Consider the following 19736-nt stretch of genomic DNA (forward strand, 5'->3'; position numbering starts at 1 on the left):
GCTGCTGCAACCCACGCTCTGGATCCTTGGCTCCCGGCAGCCTGCTGCCTAAAGCTATGCTAATGCTCTTCTCTGGGCACCCCCAGCTCAGCAGCTACTGCTGCTAGCATCCTTGGGGATGGAACAGCAAACCAAAGGAGGAAACATGAGTTCTCTTGCTCCCTGTTTTGCTGGTTGTTGAGTCAGGTTGTATGCTGTCAAGGGGCAGGGCTGGGCTGGCCACCTGGCAAGTGCCAGAGGCTCTCCATGGTGACAATTGATGTCTAGATCCAGAACAGAGTCCAGAGGAGGGCACAAGGATGATCAGAGAGCTGGAGCACCTCTGCTGTGGCAACAGCCTGAGAGAGCTGGGCTTGTTCAAGCTGGAGAAGAAAGGGCTCCAGGGAAACCTTAGAGCAACCTTCCAGCACTTGAAGTGCTACAGGAATGCTGGAGAGGGACTTTGACAAAGGCATGGAGTGACAGGACAAGGGCTGATGGCTTCAAGGTGGCAGAAGCTGGATTTAGATTAGACATTAGGGAGAAATTCTTCCCCATGAGGGTGGTGAGGCACTGCAACAGGTTGCCCAGGGAAGCTGGGAAGGTTCCAAGCCTGGAAGTGTTCAAAGGCCCCAGGTTGGATGTGACCTTGAGTAGTAGGAGACATCCCTGCCCGTGTCAGGATGGTCAGAACTAGATGATCTTTAAGCCCCCTTCCAACCCAAACCATTCTGTGATCCTGTGAACACACCAGGCTGAACCTGATAGCCTCCTCCAGCCATCTGAGCAGTGCAGCAGCAGCTCCAGCACTGCTGGAGGGGTCAGTCCTTGGCTCAGAAGCTGTGGCAGGGGATGAAGTAGGGACACAGGCATTCTGTGCATGGAGAGTGCAGAGCAGGGGGTACTCTGTGGAAGAATAGAGCAGGGGGACCAGGATGGTTTTCTTTAAAGCAGCCTCTGTTGATGCTGTCAGACATGACTCTCATGAGCAGAGCTAATCCTGACATCTGCTCTGCAGCTCTGCTCCCTTCCTGTCATTGGGGGGGTGGGGGTGGAAATTAGTTTCTTAGCAGGGAAGGTTTCCATTTTCTTTCCCTCATTCCCACCAGCCTAATGATTCTTTGCCATCTTAATAAAGCACCAGGAGCAAGCTCCACTAATGGCCAGGGGCATTAGAGAATAATGCCAGCTCTGAAAACTCTTAATACATCTCACAATTAAGAAGGCATCGATTCAGGGCCCTTGTTCAAATAGGACAACCCCCCTCCTCCCCCCAGGTAATTTCCCTGGTGGCATTTCCAGCCCTGGGAGGAGTGGGTAATGGAGTAAAGGCTCTTTGATTCTTCTGTGTTGGTTCATTTGGATAAATCAGCTTTGCCTGGTCCCAGCTCCTGGCTGCAGTGCTCCTCTGCAAGAGGCAAAGGGCTGACCTGTGGCTGGATTCCATTCCAAATGTTGGATTCCAACTCAAGATTAGAATAGAATACAGTGGAGTGGAATGGAATGGAATGGGATGGAATGGGATAGGATGGAATGGGATAGAATAGGATGGAATGGGATAGAATAGGATGGAATAGAATAGAATAGGATGGAATAGAATAGAATAGAATAGAATAGAATAGAATAGAATAGAATAGAATAGAATAGAATAGAATAGAATAGAATAGAATAGAATAGAATAGAATAGGTTGGAAAAGACCTTTGAGATCATCCAGTCCAACCTCTCACCCAGCACCATCTGATCAACTCAACCATGGCACCAAGTGCCTCATCCAGGCTCTTCCTAAACACCTCCAGTGATGGGGACTCCACCACCTCCCCGGGCAGCACAGCCCCATGGCCAATCTCTCTTGCTGGGAAGAATTTCTTCCTCACCTCCAGCCTAAACCTCTCCTGGCACAGCTTGAGACTGTGTCCTCTTGTTCTGGTGCTGATTGCCTGGGAGAAGAGACCAACCCCCACCTGGCTACAACCTCCCTTCAGGGAGTTGTAGAGAGCAAGAAGGTCTCCCCTGAGCCTCCTCTTCTCCAGGCTAAGCAACCCCAGCTCCCTCAGCCTCTCCTCCCAGGGCTGTGCTCCAGACCCCTCCCCAGCTTTGCTGCCCTTCTCTGGACACTTTCCAGCACCTCAACATCTTTCCTAACCTGAGGGGCCCAGGACTGGACACAGTAATAGTTAGATAATTAGAGAAGGAGGGAAACAACCCAAGTGTAATTGGAAGTGCTTGTGTTTTTACACTTGTACCTGTGGGTTGCTGTCTGCATGAGCTGTGATGACAGCAGGCTCCATCCTCCTCTGCAGGACACAATCCCTGCAGGCTCTGTGCATGCTGTGCAGGCCTGGGCAATGCAGGAGATTGGTTCTCCAAGGTGTGGTGCAGGCACAGCATCCCCTGCCGTGGCTAGCACAGAGTAAGAGTTTAATTAATCTCTCATTATTTCCTGTCATGGTTGAGGAGTGACAGCATCAGGAAGATGGATAACTTCTGATTTGTGTGATGAGAAAGACCAACATTTACTAATGTGGGGCATCACTCACAGCACCAGACCATTTCCCTCTGTCAACAGCTGAGATAGAACCCAGCCAGCTGCAATACTCTTGGCCAACCCTCTTTAAGCTCATTAGCAAGGCAGGACCCAGTGCTGGTGGCTTCCCCCATCCCTTCCCCATGTGCTTTATGCTGACAGCATGCAGTGGGTTAGGCTGTGCTGTACATGCCTGAGCTCCATTTGTGATGGGGTGGAATGAGAAGGGCACAAGACAGTTCTGCTTTCCTTTGTCATGGTTAGCAGGGATTAAATTCATTATTTACTGAGACTTCTGGAGAGTTAAGTGAATGGCTCATTACACACCAGGAAAAAAAGAGCTCTCTTGCCAAAAGCTAACAAGAGAGCTGGGGAGAAGGCTCTGGGGAGACTTTAGAGCAGCCTTCCAGTACCTGAAGGGGGCTGCAGGAGAGCTGGGGAGGGACTTTTGACAAGGGCTTGGAGTGGTAAATAGTTACCCACACTGTAAGACTCCTACCCAGCTCTGCTTTGGGATGCAAAGAAGATTGCACTGGGGAAGCCTTTTGCCTTTCCAGCAAGCACAAGAGAGCTGGGGAGGGACTTCTCGCAAGGGCTTGGAGTGAGAGGATGAGAGGGAATGGATTGAAGCTTGAGGAGGGCAGGTTGAGACTGGACATCAGGAAGAAATTCTTTCCAGTGAGGCTGGGGAGAGAGTGGAACAGGTTGCCCAGGGAGGCTGTGGATCCTTCCTCCTTGGAGGTGCTCAAGGCCAGGTTGGATGAGGCCTTGAGCAAGCTGGGCTGGTGGGAGGTGTCCCTGCCCGTGGCAGGAGGGTTGCAACTGGATGATCTTGAAGGTCCCTTCCAACCCAACCCATTCTATGCACCTATGAGTAACTGCTTCATCTGAGCATGGCTCAAGTCATGACTCTGAGAACACTCAAGTTCTGATGAATGATTTTATGGAAGCAGTTAAAAAAGAAGAAAAAAGAAAGAAAGATATATTCTCTAAACAGATAAAAATAAATGGGTTTAGGTGGGTAATTAATACAGCTTGGGAAGCACATTAATATGATTTAAGAGGCAAGTTAATACAGCTGAGGAAGACAATGGCCATTCCTCAAAGGGATCTATTTGCAAAGGAATTGATTTATTGATGAATTAATTGAATGAAGGAAGTTTTCTTTTCCTCTCTAAGAAGTCCTTGTGGCTGCTGCTTTGCTTTGTTCCTCTGGTGTTGGGGTGAGTGCCACGCTCAGGCTTTAGGGCTTCTGTCCTTTGGGAGCATAGAATGGAATCATAGAATCAATAAGGTTGGAAAAGACCTCAAAGATCATCAAGTCCAACCTGTCACCCAGCACCTCAGGACTGAACCATGGCACCAAGTGCCACATCCAATCCCCTCTTGAACACCTCCAGGGATGGTGACTCCACCACCTCCCTGGGCAGCACATCCCAAGGGCTAACAACTCTCTCTGTGCAGAACTTTCTCCTCACCTCCAGCCTAAACTTCCCCTGGCACAGCTTGAGACTGTGTCCATGGACACATGGAGATGATGTTGTCCTTACCCTGGTAGGATTGCTGTAGGGAGCTTAGGAAAAGTGTTGTGACAGGTTGGACTTGATGATCTCTTCTTCCCCATGAGGAGAGGCTGAGGGAGCTGGGGTTGTTTAGCCTGGAGAAGAGGAGGCTCAGGGCAGACCTTCTTGCTCTCTACAACTACCTGAAGGGAGGTTGTAGCCAGGTGGGGGGTGGTCTCTTCTCTCAAGCACCCAGCACCAGAACAAGAGGACACAGTCTTAAGCTGTGCCAGGGGAGGTTTAGGCTGGAGGTGAGGAGAAATTTCTTCCCAGAGAGAGTTGTTAGCCATCGGAATGTGCTACCCAGGGAGGTGGTGGAGTCCCCATCCCTGGAGGTGTTCAAGAGGGGATTGAATGTGGCACTTGGTGCCATGGTTTAGTCATGAGCTCTGTGGTGACGGGTTGGACTCGATGATCTTTGAGGTCTGTTCCAGCCTTGGTGATTCTGTGATCCCCATGAGCTGAGAGAGTGTGGTGAAGCATGCTGGAGGTTGTGGGCATAGCACAGAGAGCTCAGCCGAAACTCCTGAGTGCTTGAGTTCAGGTTCAAGATCTCATCAGTGGGACCAATACTTTTTTGCCTGCTCGGTGGACATCTCTGCTTTCTGCTTTCCTTCTGCCTCCTTCCCTCCTGTTATACAATTTCTGGGCTCTAATGTCCTCACTTAAACTCTTAACATTATTTTTTTCCCCCTTCTTTCCCACTCATTTCATCTATAGAGAAGGGAAAGATGAAAAGGAAAGTTTCTCTTGACTCCTTTAACTTGCTGCACTCCATCCTGGCTGCGCTCGCAGCTACCACCTGGGACCTTTTCTTTGGGGTATAGTTTCAGGACTAAAATGAAGGGGGGGTAAAAAAAAGAGGGAGGGGGGAGGGGAAATTGAGATCTGAGTTGCTGTGAACATGTGCAAAGGTCCTCTAAGAGCTGTGAAAGGCCTTGAGCTGCTGAGCTGATCCTGCAGCGCAGCACGAGGCGCTGCACGCTGTTAGAAGCAGCGGCGTAGCTCCGGTGATTTATTGTCTGGGGGTTCTCCCACCTTCTATCAGCATGTAAGAGAGGAGCAGAAGTGCTCCAAACCCTCCTCTACAAGGCCAGTGACAAAACTGCTCAAAGGAGGCAGCAGATGCCTTGTCAAGATATCGGTGGTGAGCTTAATTGGTATGGATTGTAGGTATGGAAATGAACACACTCCCAGGAAGCCCCAGGAGCGCTCAGCCCCTCTCAGAGACCTGTCACAGCAGGGCCTTGTTATCACTCCAGCACTTAGCCTGTGCTGCTGAGGCCTTTTGTGTCCCTCTGAAAGGTGGGCTGAATAAATTTGCCTCTCAGGTTATTCAGGGGTCCTGTAAAACAGCTCAGAGCTTCTAACTAAGAGGTTTTTCATCCCCTTTCACACCTCGCATTCCTGCCTTCCTCTGCCTCTAGATGAAATGATGTTGATTCTTTAGGTGCTGTAAATAGACAACCTGCTCCATAAAGTTGGACATGAATGCCTTCCCCTCTTTGTTCCCAGCAAGGTTCTGGCTCTCAGAGTGCAGTTTGTGATCTGGCTGCCTGCTGACCAGAGAGAAGAGAAGGAACACTTTGATTTCTCTGAGTCCTTCCTGGCTGTCACAGCAAAGCAGCAGCTTGCAGGGACGCTCTTGCAGTCCCTCTTCCTAGAGTGAATCTGCTTGCAAGGTGCTGGGAATGCAAAAGGCAAAGCTTCCTGCATCATTGTGCTGCCCAGTGACAGGACAAGGGGCAGTGGGCACAAACTGGAACCCAAGGGGAGCAGTTTCTCTGCAGTGGGGGTGCTGGAGCCCTGGAGCAGGCTGCCCAGACAGGGCTTGGGTTGGGTTGCAGATTCCAACCCTTGCTGGGCACTGTGCTCCTGGGCAAGCTGCTGTGGGTGCCCTGATTTAAGCAGGGAGGGTGAACTGGATGATCTCCAGAGGTCCCTTCCCACTCCTACTTTCCTGTAGTTCTGTAACACCAAGGAATGCTCCATGCTGAAAACCCTGGGGAGCTCTGCCAGCACTCGAGAGGAACTTTTTGCAGAGAGATGCATGCAGGGAGATGAAAGCTCCATCTGCAGCCTGCTCCAGGAGTGGAGGTGGCTTCTCTGTGTTGTTGAACCAAAGGAAAGCATTGCACTTCATTGCCTTCTTTTGAAACAGCTCTGAACCTCCTGAGGTGGGAGAGCCAGATGGTGTGAGACCTCTGGTCAAGGCCACTTCTCTAATTTAGAGCAGTCTGCAAGAGATCTCCAGTCCCAGGTGAACCTCCAGAGCTGGGCTGAGAGCCTCCCCATGCAGTCTGCCCTCCCTGCTGCCGGGAGGACACATCACATTGCCGCTCTGACAAGTAAATCTTGGAGCAACCAGAGGCAAGTGGAGCTCCCTGGTGTCCGAGCTCTGTGCTCACAGCGTTCCAGCTCACACAATTAACCTGTGGACAAGGACGTGCCCTTTGGCTGTGCTGATAAATATTTAGTTGTGCTCAGCAGGCCTAATTGGTCCCTGGTGGAGTTAGTCAGGAAGTGCTTTCCCTTCTACCAGGCAGGGATGGAGCAAACCAGGCTTTTTTCCCCTCTTTCTTCATGCTGATCCAGGCTTTATTTTGGGGGGAAAATGCACTGAATCCTGTGCCTCTTCCTTCTGTGTCTGTGTGTTGATGTATTCAGCTTCAGCTCAGCTTCCATAGACACTTTGCTCACTCTTTCCCTAAGTCACATGAAGTCACCACTGAAGTCATGGTGTCCCTCAAGCAGGAACAGCAAAGCTGAAAGTGCTTTTATTCTGATTCTTGTGAGTGAGGAACTTCTGGAAGATATCATGGGGACAGGTCTTTGACTTTTTTCCTGTCCTCCCTGGTGCTAAAGTGCTGCTGCTTCTCCCACAGATGGTTCAAATGAGAGCAGATAAAAGGCCTGCTCTTGGTGAGATCTGTGAGACAGCAGACATCTGACTTGAGGCAGCCCAGTGCCAGCCAGGGTGCAACAAGCCTGCAGGAAAGGCTCACAGAAAGGAAAAGGTGAGAGAGAGAGAGGATAGAAAGCACAGCCAGTGACACTTGGGGAGATGCTGTGACCATCCCCCCTTGGCCTGTCTCCAGACACCCTCAGGAAAAGTCCTTCTGCAGCCCTCCTGTAGGATCCCTTCAGCTCCTGGCAGCAGCTCTGAAGTCCCCCTGGAGCCTTTTCCTCTCCAGGCTGAACACCCCCAGCTCCCTCAGCCTGTGCTCATGGCAGAGCTGCTCCAGCCCTTGGATCATCTTTGTGACCTCCTCTGGACTCACTCCAGCAGCTCTGAGTCCTTCTGCTGCTGGGACAGCAGAGCTGGAGGCAGGATTGGAGGTGAGGTCTGAGCAGAGCAGAGCCCAGGGGCAGAATCCCCTCTCTTGCAAGGCTTCTCACACTGCTCTGGCTGCAGCCAGCACACAGCTGCCTGCTGGGCTGCAGGAGGGCACTGCTGGCTGCTGGGGAGCTGCTCAGCACCCAACAGCCCCAAGCCTCTTCCTTCAGAGCTGCTCTCAACTCACTCTGCAGCCAGCCTGGATTGGTGCCTGGGGTTAGGCTGACCCAGCTGCAGCACCCTGCACTCTGACTTGCTGAACCTCTTGCAGCTGGCACTGTCCCACTTCTCGAGCCTGTCAATATCCTTCTGGATGCCATCCCTGCCCTCAATTGAGCCCAGCCCACAGCTTGGTGTCATCAGCAGACTCGCCGGGGGTTCGCTGGATGCCGCTGCCCATGCCCCTGCCGAAGGCGGTGTGTCAGCTGCGGGGAGAGCACCTTCCATCTGCTGCTAAATAAGCACTGAATAAACAACAACAAAGCGCAAACAGTGTTTAGGATGTGCTAAAAGCCCTCAGACAAAAGCCAGCGGGAGGGCAAACGTTGTGTCTTCAGCTCAATTTGTTGCTGTTGCCACCTTCTGTTTCTTTTTAAGGCGCTGAAGTCACACAAACACATTATCCCCTCAGCAGCTTTCAGGGGTGATTGTGCAGCACCTGTTTGGATGATGATGATGATGCGCAGGAGAAAGCGGTTAGTGGGTTTAGAGCTGGGTCTAACACAGGCATCTTAGCCTCTCGAGATTCTCCAACTTGCAGCAAGTCTGTTGAAAGTGGAACTTTAGTCCTATGCTGGTGGCTTTCCTCTCAGGAAACAGAAGCCAGCAGTTCAAGTAAATAAAATGTCCATTTCTTCTCTGCTTTGCACTTCTTAGAGGCCACTTTCCCCCATTACTGGAGTTAAATCTGGACCTATGTCTTTTATTAGTGCCCAGGGAGGTTGTGGATGTTCCCTCCCTGGAGGTGTCCAAAGCCAGGCTGGGATGAAGCCTTGAGCAGCCTGGGCTGGTGGGAGGTGTCCCTGCCCATGGCAGGGGGGTTGGAACTGGGTGATCTTCAAGGTTCCTTCCAAGTCAAACCACACTGTGAATCAATCTATCTATCTATCTATCTATCTATCTATCTATCTATCTATCTATCTATCTATCTATCTATCTATCTACCTACCTACCTATCTATCGTTCTTATCTGTGTTCTTAAACCAACCTTGGCCATGCCTTACGGCCTTGCTGGCATGCAAGGGAGGGGTTCTTGGCAAGACAAAGCAGGTCCTGCAAGCAGGGAGGGAGAGTGGCTGCTGCTCTGCTCCACCAGAATGAGTCCTCATCATCCCCTGCCACTCTGTGTGTGTTGGATCTCGATGCCACTGGCATAGTAATAGCAATGCTTAACTCAGAGCTCCTCACTCAAGTGTTTAAGATGGTTTCAGGAATCATTTTCTTGTCAGACTCCTCACTGCAAACCTCTCTGATGTGTCTGTGCTGCTGGCTGTTGGTTTGTACAAAGTGTGTCCCATTCCTGGGTGGAAATGACCCAAATGGAGAGGCCTTAGGAATAAGCCTCACTGAAGATGCTCAAGCAAAACTTAAGAGCCATGAAGGTGTTCCCACAATTTGCCCTCTGCACTTGAAACAGCAGCAAGGATCTCTGCTGGGACTTCTGGGGCAGGTAGCTGGGATGTGGCTACTTTATATTCTCTTGTGAGACCCCTCCCCCAAATACTGCCTCCAGCTCTGGTGTCCCCAGCAGAAGAAGGACCCAGAGCTGCTGGACTGAGTCCAGAGGAGGCCACAAAGATGATCCAAGGGCTGGAGCAGCTCTGCCATGAGCACAGGCTGAGGGAGCTGGGGCTGTTCAGCCTGGAGAAGACTCCAGGGGGACCTCAGAGCTGCCTGCCAGGACCTGAAGGGATCCTGCAGGAAGGCTGCAGAAGGACTTTTCCTGAGGGTGTCTAGAGACAGGCCAAGGGGGGATGGTTTGCAGCTGGGGGAGAGCAGGGTTAGACTGGAGCTGAGGGAGAAGCTCTCCAGTACAAGGGTGGTGAGACTCTGGCACAGGCTGCCCAGGGAGGCTGTGGTTGCCTCCTCCCTGGAGGTGTTCAAGGCCAGGTTGGATGAGGTCTTGAGCAGCCTGGGCTGGTGGGAGGTGTCCCTGCCCATGGCAGGAGGGTTGGAACTGGGTGATCTTTAAGGTCCTTTCCAGCCCAAACCATTCTATGCTCCTCAGGCTCTTCTGCTCCCCAGCTGTGGGGACCAGGACAATCATTTTAACTGTTGTCATCCCTTGGCTTCTGCCCAAGTGTTTGCAGAAGAGTTGACAGGGGAATTTCAGCTGTCATCTAGCCAAGGTTCATGATCCAGCACACAGCAAATACAAAATGTTTGAAGGTCATGGAGTCAATGCTGCTCTTCAGATCCCTTCAGCAAATAACTGTTTCCCAATGGCTTTGATGGGAGACAGCCCAATCAATCCTGTCCTTGTGTACCAGGCAGTGCTCCACAGAGCTCCTGCATGTGAATGATTTGCTTTGCTGAGGTTTTGTTGATTCTCAGATTGAGACAAACATTTTGAACACCCCCCCTGGCTGGAGACATTCATTATTTACCAGGCAGATGTTTAAGGACATTATTCAGATAGAGTTTCCTTGACTTGGGGTTTAACATTCAAGACAGCCTATGAGATAACACCTTGGGAAGGAGACTGGCTGGGGTGTGAATCCTAATGAGCTGCAGTGCTGAGCTCCTCAGCAGAGCTGGTGCTGAGGAGCTGCACTGTCAAAACCATTTCCAAGTGATGCCCCTGGAACTGAAAGCAAATCAGACATGCTGATAATAATATAAACACAAAAGGAATAGAAATAAGTGGGGGTTTAACTCAGGTGTGGCTGATGCAGGATCCATTGTGAGCCTCAGAAGAGGGAAAAGATGATTTTCCTGGCAGGCTGGGAGTCTGTGCAGGCAGTCTGATTGCACTCAATAGGTTGAAGTGAAGGAAGCAGCCTCAGTAATGAAGGTTTGTGTGTTACAAAGAGTGAGACAATGAGATTCTTGCTCAGATTGTCTCCAGGAAGAGAGGAAGTAATTGGAGGAAATAATTAGAACAACACACTTGATCTCTGAAGAGGTGAGGAGTGTAGTGGGAGCTGTGAGGAACAGGAGGGAAGAGGGCAGGCTGGGACTGGAGAGCAGGAAGAAATTCTTTCCAGTGAGGGTGGTGAGGCACTGGAGCAGGCTGCCCAGGGAGGCTGTGGATGCCTCCTCCCTGGGGGTGCTCACATCCAAGTTTCTTTGCTGCAAGAGCGGTCAGGGACTGGAATAGGGAGGTGGTGGAGTCCCCAGCCCTGGAGGTGTTAAGAAACCTGTGGCCATGGCACTTAGGGCCATGGTTTGATGGCCCTGGTGGTGTTGGGTTGATGGTTGGACTGGATGATCATTCAGGCCTTTTCCAACCAAAACAACCCATGATTCAATCTCCTTTTGTCTCCCACTGACACTCCAAAACCAAATCCAGTCCTTCAGCTGGTGTTTTAGTTTGAAGGAAGGCACCCTCCTCTTTCACCAGCAGAGCTGCAGGATGTCCCTGAAAGCAGCTAAGGAGACAGGAGAGTTTGGTTTCAGAGCTGACCTCTCAGGCACACCAGCATTACCTTGGATAAACTCTGGGTCTTAAGCACAAGCTTGAGCAAACACTGCTGTGGAAATTGCATCAACCTAACAAACAGCTCTGGGAGGCTCTGTGCCTCCTACCACAACTCAGAATAATTGCCTGCTGGCTTCCTCTTGCTCTTGGGGGGCCAATAATCAGCTGCTTACCTCTGTCTGTAGTCAAAGTGCTCAACATCGGTGCTGAAAACCCAGCACAGACCTCCTCTGGCTCAGCTGCTTCTTAAAGCTTTCCTATCACTCACTCCTGCATGCAAGCCCTCACTTGCTTTTGGACTCTTTATCTCCCAGAGCCACACCAAGATTTCATTTTTATCTCCTTGCAGGCACACAGAGCTGGAGCAGAACTGCAGCCTGTCATTGTCTGATCTATTTTGCTGGTTTGCCCCCCCTCCCCTCCCCATCTGTGGCATGGAGAGATAGTAAAGCTTATTCACCCTTCCAAAACCCTTAGGAAGCAGCAGTTCTGAATGATGTGCAGTGTATGAAGTGTGTTTACATCATGTTCCTGTCCTAATGGCATGCTGGTGTAAAGCATCCTCTGCCACAGATGAGAATCAATCTCAATGTGAGCAGCACTCTCTGAGTTGTCCTTATGAAAGGGATAGAACTGGATCACAGAACAGATTGGGTTGGAAGGGACCTTAAAGATCATCTCATTTCAACCCCCCTGCCTGGGCAGCCTGTTCCAGTGTCTCACCACCCTCACTGCCAAGAATTTCTTCCTGATCTCCAGCCTAAATCTCCCCTTTCCCAGCTTCAGTCTGCTCCCTCTCATCCTTGCAAAAAGTCCCTTCCCAGCTTCCTTGCAGCCCCTGAACTTCAGAGAGTGCTGGCACTGAGCAGAGGCAGAGCTGAGAAGGGACAGCACTGCCCAGAAGGAGGGCTGGGCTGGCTCACACCCAGGACACCTTCTGCTTCCCTTAAAACTCAGCAAATGAAGATCAGTTGCAAGGAACAACCCTTTGCACTTAGCTTTAGGTTGGCACAGATAACATTGAACCTAACCTAGGCAGAGCTCATGTTGAGATGTACAGAGTGGAAAGGCAAATTAAAGTCCATCAGGACTACATCTATATGAGATATATATCATATAAAAGCTGTATTCCAGTATCTATATAATTATATATGTGTATAAGAGACCTGTTCCAGTATCTCTATAATTACATATATGTATAAAAGACCTGTTCCAGTATCTCTATAATGATATATCTCTCTATATAAAAGATTTATTCCAGTGTGTAGCAATACAGATGCTTGAAGCTAGAGCTAAAAAATCATCCAAAAGAGGGCAAGGAGCTAAAACTGTGGCAATGGAAATGGAGCATGGAAATAAGTATCAGTGTGCTTGGAGTAAAAAAAGGAGGTTAACAATGATGTGAATCCCTTAAGCAGTGATGGAATTGTCCAGCTCAGGAATGCCAGCAGGGATCACTCATTTATCCTCCTGCTGTGGGAAGGGGAAAAAAAAACCCAAATGACTAAGCTGTAGAAGTGTTTGGAAAGATAATGATGATAAAGTGGTTTGGGGCTACTGAAGGTGGCTCAGAGCATGGTGCCACAGCATGGGCTAGGTGCTGGGGAGGGGTCTGGAGCACAGCCCTGGGAGGAGAGGCTGAGGGAGCTGGGGTTGCTTAGCCTGGAGAAAAGGAGGCTCAGGGGAGACCTTCTTGCTCTCTACAACTACCTGAAGGGAGGTTGTAGCCAGGAGGGGGTTGGTCTCTTCTCCCAGGCACCCAGCACCAGAACAAGAGGACACAGTCTTAAGCTGTGCCAGGGGTGGTTCAGGCTGGATATTAGGAGGAATGAGGCTGGGGAGGGGTCTGGAGCACAGCCCTGTGAGGAGAGGCTGAGGGAACTGGGGTTGTTTAGCCTGGAGAAGAGGAGGCTCAGGGGAGACCTTCTTGCTGTCTACAGCTACCTGAAGGGAGGCTGTAGCCAGGTGGGGGTTGGTCTCTTCTCCCAGGCAACCAGAACAAGAGGACACAGTCTCAAGCTGTGCCAGGGGAGGTTTAGGCTGAAGGTGAGGAGAAAGTTCTTCCCAGAAAGAGTAATTGTCCATTGGGATGTGCTACCCAGGGAGGTGGTGGAGTCACCATCCCTGGAGGGGTTCAAGAGGGGATTGGATGTGGCACTTGGTGCCATGGTTTAGTTAGTGATGAGGTGTTGTGTGGTAGGTTGGACTTGATGATCTCTGGGATCCTTTCCAACCTTATTGGTTCTATGATTGCAACTCCAAGTTCTTCCCAGAGAGGTTTGCCATTGGGATGTGCTGCCCAGGGAGGTGGTGGAGTCGCTGTCCCTGGAGGTGTTCAAGAAAAGCCTGGATGAGGCACTCAGTGCCATGGTCTGGTTGATTGGATAGGGCTGGGTGATAGGTTGGACTGGATGATCTTGGAGGTCTCTGCCAACCTGTTGATTCTATGACACACAAAGCTGGCACCCAGTAAAAACCACACTCAGTGTTCCCAGCAGACAGACTCAGCACCTTTCATTGAGGTGCCACTGGCATGCTGGCTTTCCTGTGTAATCCTGTGCATGAAACAGGAATAAGCCCTGAATGAAAGCAAGCTGCAGGATCCCTGTTCCCAGAGAAATGCTTAAAATGAGACAGAGACATAAGATGTGGAGGGAAAAAAACAGAAGAGAGAGAGAGGCACTGGTTCCTTGTGTGCTCCCAAAGCTTGCAATACAAAGTGACAGTTTTAATTTACAGTGGAGCTGGGAGAAATTGTCAGAGCTGTGAATTGAGTTCTGTTCTTTTCTCCTCTCTTTTCTTCAGTGGGTGATACAAAGAGCTTATCAGAAGCAGCACATTTTGGAAAGCACAAGGCACTTTAGGCTGTACACTGTGAATGCAGAAGCAGGATCTTGAGTTTAACATTGAGAGAAAATGTAGCCTAAGTTGGATCACTTGAGAGTCCAAATGGAGATTAAAGGCATACCTGAGGACATACATTGCTGTTACATTATCCCTGTCCTATTATTCCTACCCATTCCTCACTTGAAGAAATGAATTTGCCTTGGCTGCAAAGAAAAAGGGAGAGGAGGATTCTGGACCTGGCTACACAGCTGTGCACTGCAGAACAGGACACAGCTAATCAGGGAATTGTGCTGCTGGGAAAGCCCTTTAAGATCACCCAACCCAACCAGCAACCCAACCAGCCAGCCAACCCCACCATGGCCATCAAACCCTGGCCCCAAGTGCCATGGCCACAGGTTTCTGGAACACCCCCAGGGCTGGGGACTCCACCACTTCCCTGGGCAGCCTGTGCCAGCCCCTGACCACTCTTGCAGCAAAGAAATTGTTCCTCATCTCCAACCTAAGCCTCCCCTGGCACAATTTCAGGCCATTTCCTCTCCTTCACAGTATCACAGTATCACAGTATCACTTAGGTTGGAAAGGACCTCGAGGATCATCGAGTCCAACCTGACACCGCAGACCCCATGACTAGACCATGGCACCAAGTGCCACGTCCAATCTCCCCTTGAACTCCTTGAACTCTCCTTCCATCAACTGATACTAGGGAGCAGAGCCCAACCCTCACCTCACTGCAGCCTCCTTTCAGGGAGCTGGAGAGAGCAATGAGGTCTCCCCTCAGCCTCCTTCTCTTGGCTAAACACCCCCAGCTCCCTCAGCTGCTCCTCACCAGCTCTGTTCTCCAGACCCTTTGCCCTTCTCTGGACCTGCCCCAGCCCCTCAATGTCTTTCCTGTAGGGAGGGGCCCAAACCTGACCCCAGTATTTGAGGTGCAGCCTAACCAGTAGCTGCCTTCATCTCCACTCTGCTGTACTGGGTTTGTGTGGCAAGGTTTTGGTAGCTTGGAGCTACAAGGGCTGGCTTCTGTGAGAAGCTGCTGGAAGCTTCCCCCATGTCTGATGGAACCAGTGCCACTGGCTCCAAGGCTGAAGCCATCAGGGGTGGTAGGGACATGCCTGATGGAGAACTGGAGTAGTTCTTCTCTGTATCAGCTTCCTCCACACTGCTCCCACCTGTGAATTGCTGGATTGAAGGAACTTCTCTTCTTTCTGACAGTGGATTTTCAGGAGCTCCTGCAAGATAAGGAACATTTCTCATTCCTTGCCACAGCATCAGATAAGGCAGCCTGGCCTTGTCTTTGTGCTTATTCCAGCAGTGATAAGAACAGGGATTACAGAATGACTTCCCTGGGCTCTGAAAACTCCCCTGGCACAGGCAGATTTCTTGGTCCTGCAGCGAGCAGCTGTCTCTCACTGGGGGAGATGGAGCTGGAATAAGTAACCCTGCAGTGACTGCAACCCACTGGCTGCATCAGCCTGTGCCCCCCTGCTGTGGTTGCTGATACTCACAGGGATAGCTGGCAGGAGATTTTTCTCTCCACAGTCTTCCCACTGTGAACCTGCTGGTGATGCACTGAGGAGTGCCAGGTTTGGGGTTTATTTGTTCTCAGGAAAAGCACTTTGGATTAGTTTTACAGAATACAGAATACACCAGGTTGGAAAAGACTTTTGAGATCATCCAGCCCAACCTCTCACCCAGCACCATCTGATCAACTCAGCCATGGCACCAAGTGCCTCATCCAGGCTCTTCCTGAACACCTCCAGGGATGGGGACTCCACCACCTCCCTGGGCAGCACATTCCCATGGCCAATCTCTCTTGCTGGGAAGAATTTCTTCCTCACCTCCAGCCTAAACCTCCCCTGGCACAGCTTGAAACTGTGTCCTCTTGTTCTGGTGCTGGTTGCCTGGGAGTAGAGAAGAGACCAACCCCCTCCTGGCTACAACCTCCTTTCAGGTAGCTGTAGAGAGCCAGAAGGTCTCCCCTGAGCCTCCTCTTCTCCAGGCTGAGCAACCCCAGCTCCCTCAGCCTCTCCTCCCAGGGCTTTTGCTACAACCTGTTGCCCCCTGCACCGTGTCCTCTGCAGTGTTTTGTGCTCTCCTCCTCCTGTGAGCTCATTCACCACAGCACTTAGCAGAAGGATGGGAAAACCATTTCCAAGCTCTGAACGACTTCCACAGGAGCTGAACATTTGAATGCCATCCACTGCTGAGAGGCAGCACAGAACCCCTGCAGAAGAGCCTTTTTCCTTCCCTGCCTCTCTGTCCTGTGTCTCTCTGCCTTGGCCTTCACTAACCTTGGCCACTTCTCTTTCACTGAGCTCTTGCAGCATAGATATATTTATTTATTTAGCATTATATTTGAGGCAGCCTCACAGCTACTCAAGTGACAGCCAATTACCTCTTGATCTGGCCAGCACTGCCAAGGCTCTTTTCATGTTAGATCATCTGGGATTTAGTTCTCTTTTTTCCTCTCCCTCCCTCCCCCCCCAACTTGTGACAATTTCTTGTCAGAAAGCAAAAGGTTTCTCTCTTGCTCTCCAAGCAGCTGAGCTCACCACCAACATTTAGTGGTTTGTTCAGAGCCTTCCCCTGCAGCTCAGGAACCTTCATGCCACATCATCTTGTAAATGTATTTATGGAGCTGTTATGCAATCACAGAATGGTTTTGGGTGGGAAGAGAGCTTTCAGCTCATTCCAGGGCTTAACCACTCTTGCCATGAAGAAGGCTTCTGGAAGACCACCATGGCCACTAAACCCTGTCCCCAAGTGCCATGGCCACAGCTTTCCTGCACATCTCCAGGGATGGGGACTCCACCACCACCTCCCTGGGCAGCCTCTGCCAATCCCTGACCACTCCTGAAGCAAAGGAACTGTTCCTAATCTCCAACCTAACCCTCCCCTGACACAATTGCTTCTTGCTTCACCTTCAGGTTTCTGACAGGGGCTCTGGGTTTCAGCATTTCTGAGTCAATGTTTTCTCTCCAGCACTGAGGTTGTACCCAGCACTGAGGTTGTACCCAGACTCCTTTGCCAGCTCTTTGTTATTTATAGGTTTTCTTTCCCCTTAAGTTAGAAAGTGCCTTTTCCTCCAAAACAATGGGAAAAGATGATGTGAGCACTGTGCTCTTGCCCCAAGGTTTTGCAAACCTGTGTTCTCAGTGGAACATCTGTCAAGAAAAAAGGAAATAGCATGGCTAAGAGTGCTGGAATGAGAAGACAGGGCTGGAGTCAAGTGTGGCAACTGCTCAAAATGACCTTGGTCCAAGGTCTTCTCTACTCCAGCTGCATAACCACCCTGCAAGGGGGTGGAAGGAAAAGGGGCAGCAGGCAACAAAAGGCACCAAAGCTGGGGAAGGGTCTGGAGAACAGGGCTGGGGAGGAGCAGCTGAGGGAGCTGGGGGTGTTCAGCCTGGAGAAGAGGAGGCTGAGAGGAGACCTCATTGCTCTCTGCAGCTCCCTGAAAGCTGCAGTGAGGTGAGGGTTGGTCTCTTTTCCCTAGTGTCAGGTGATAGAAGGAGGGGAAAGGGCCTGAAATCCTGCCAGGGGAGGATTAGGTTGGAGATTCAGAAAGATTTCTTTGCTGCAAGAGTGGTCAGGGACTGGCACAGGCTGCCCAGGGAGGTGGTGGAGTTCCCACCCCTGGAGGTGGTCCAGAAAGCTGTGGCCATGGCACTTGGGGATAGGGTATAATGGCCATGGTGGGGTTGGACTGGATGATCTTAGAGGGCTTTTCCAACCCAAGCAATTCTGTGATTCTGTGGAAGAGGGAAGAAGGGAGAGATATCTGCTGAGATGTTTGCAGGCCTTGCTAACCTTTTGTTTCCCTAATGAGCAGTTCTGTGTTTTTCTGCCTGTACCAAGCCACTTTCAGGTCTCCTCTGAAGCGATCTGTTCCACTGGAAATCTCTTTGTTCTTGATGCAGTGACTCCTGCTGCTATGGACACAGATCAATTTTATGCATCTCAAGGGAGTGTGTCACCTAGAAAAGCTTTGCCACTGAACATGAACCTGGCTGTTATCCCTGGAGTTTCTGACAGAAGAGAAAATTGAGTTCTTAGCACTCATTGTGGACAGTTGGCTTTGGAACTCTGCTGTGCTCCCTCATCACTCAGAGAGCTTCTGAGAGGTGTTTTGAAGTGAGACAGGACCTGAGCATTTACAGGGGGGGGTTTACTCCACAGGGGACATGCTGGCCTGCAGCTCCCATGCTGACAAAGGCTGCACCCAAAGGAACCACAGCCTGGGCTTTGTCTCCAGTGAGACCTGGTGGTGCAAAGAGCGAAATGCCAAGCGCTCTCTCTCAGCTGTAAGTAAGGAGTGGCTGTTTCTGTGCTTTCTTGCAGCTGGCAGCGTTAGAGAGACAGATCTTTGACTTCCTGGGCTTCCAGTGGGCTCCTATCCTTGGCAACTTCCTACAGATAATAGTTGTCATCTTGGGTCTCTTTGGGACCATCCAGTTTAGACCTCGCTACATCGTCGTGGTAAGTCTCATTGGTTATCTGCTCCTCTTCCTCTTCTTCTTCATGTTTGATACTGCAAAGCACCATTGTCTTGGCTTCACAACTCCAGATGCTATTTCTGTAGGGAGAATAGAACAGAGCAGAATAGAATAGAATAGAATAGAATAGAATAGAATAGAATAGAATAGAATAGAATAGAATAGAATAGAATAGAATAGAATAGAATAGAATAGAGAATAGGATGGGATGGGGTGGCATGGGGTGGGATGGCATGGGATGGGATGGAATAGTGAATGGAATGGAATGGAATGGAATGGAATAGAATAGAATAGAATAGAATAGAATAGAATAGAATAGAATAGAATAGAATAGAATAGAATAGAATAGAATAGAATAGAATAGAGAATAGGATGGGATGGGGTGGGATGGGGTGGAATAGTGAATGGAATGGAATGGAATGGAATGGAATGGAATGGAATGGAATGGAATGGAATGGAATGGAATAGATAATAGGATGGGATGGAATAGTGAATAGAATAGAATAGAATAGAATAGAATAGAATAGAATAGAATAGAATAGAATAGAATAGAATAGAATAGACATTAGTTGGGGCTTCATCTTGCAGCTTTCTGCTTGGAGAAATAACATTGGATAAGAGACCCATCCAGGGCCTCAAGGTATCACAGCATGGCGGGGGTTGGAAGGGATGGAAAGAACCTCTGGAGATAGAATAGAATAGAATAGAATAGATTGAATTAACCAGGTTGGAAAAGACCTTTGAGATCATCAAGTCCAACCTATCACCCAGCACCATCTAATCAACTAAACCATGGCACCAAGCACCCCATCCAGGCTCTTCCTAAACACCTCCAGTGATGGTGACTTCACCACCTCCCTGGGCAGCACATTCCCATGGCCAATCTCTCTGACTAGGAAGAACTTCTTCCTAACCTCCAGCCTGAGCCTCCCCTGGGGTCTCCATGTGTTTTTCTGCAAATTAAGGACTGCTGGGATTATTGAATAGGTTGCCCAGGGAGGCTGTGGATGCCTCCTCCACGGGGGTGTTCAAGGCCAGGCTGGATGAGGCCTTGAGCAGCTGAGTCTAGCTGAGAACCTGCCCAAGGTGGGAAGGTTGGAGCAGTTGATCTCTGAGGTCCTTTCCAACCCAAAGCATTCCATGACCTATGAATACTGCAGGCACATACAAAACTAGCTCTGCAGGCACAGCTGAGCAGGCTTTTGGTGCAGGTATCTACAGCCAGGGAGGGCTGTGAGAGAAGCTGGGTGACACCAAAGCAGAGGGATGCTTCAACTCTCCCACTGTCATTGAGCCCAGGCTGGTTAGCTCATCTCTGGCACTTAATGTCTGCCTGGGCTGCAGTCATCT

At 50.3% G+C, this 19736-nt stretch overlaps 1 protein-coding gene across 2 annotated transcripts in view; it reads left to right on the forward strand.

Moving 5' to 3' along the window:
• The window catches only part of NKAIN3 (sodium/potassium transporting ATPase interacting 3), a 159379-nt gene that overhangs the window by 63331 nt on the left and 76312 nt on the right, over positions 1-19736 (forward strand). For both annotated transcript variants that reach the window (XM_068162469.1, XM_068162470.1), the window contains exon 2: positions 18232-18369. In XM_068162469.1, the coding sequence (XP_068018570.1) occupies positions 18232-18369 (138 nt within the window). The remainder of the gene's footprint in view (positions 1-18231; positions 18370-19736) is intronic.

Source organism: Melanerpes formicivorus, unplaced genomic scaffold (assembly GCF_026170545.1).
Source record: "Melanerpes formicivorus ecotype bairdi unplaced genomic scaffold, bMelFor1.0.p_v2 SCAF_65, whole genome shotgun sequence".
Lineage (NCBI taxonomy): Eukaryota > Metazoa > Chordata > Aves > Piciformes > Picidae > Melanerpes > Melanerpes formicivorus.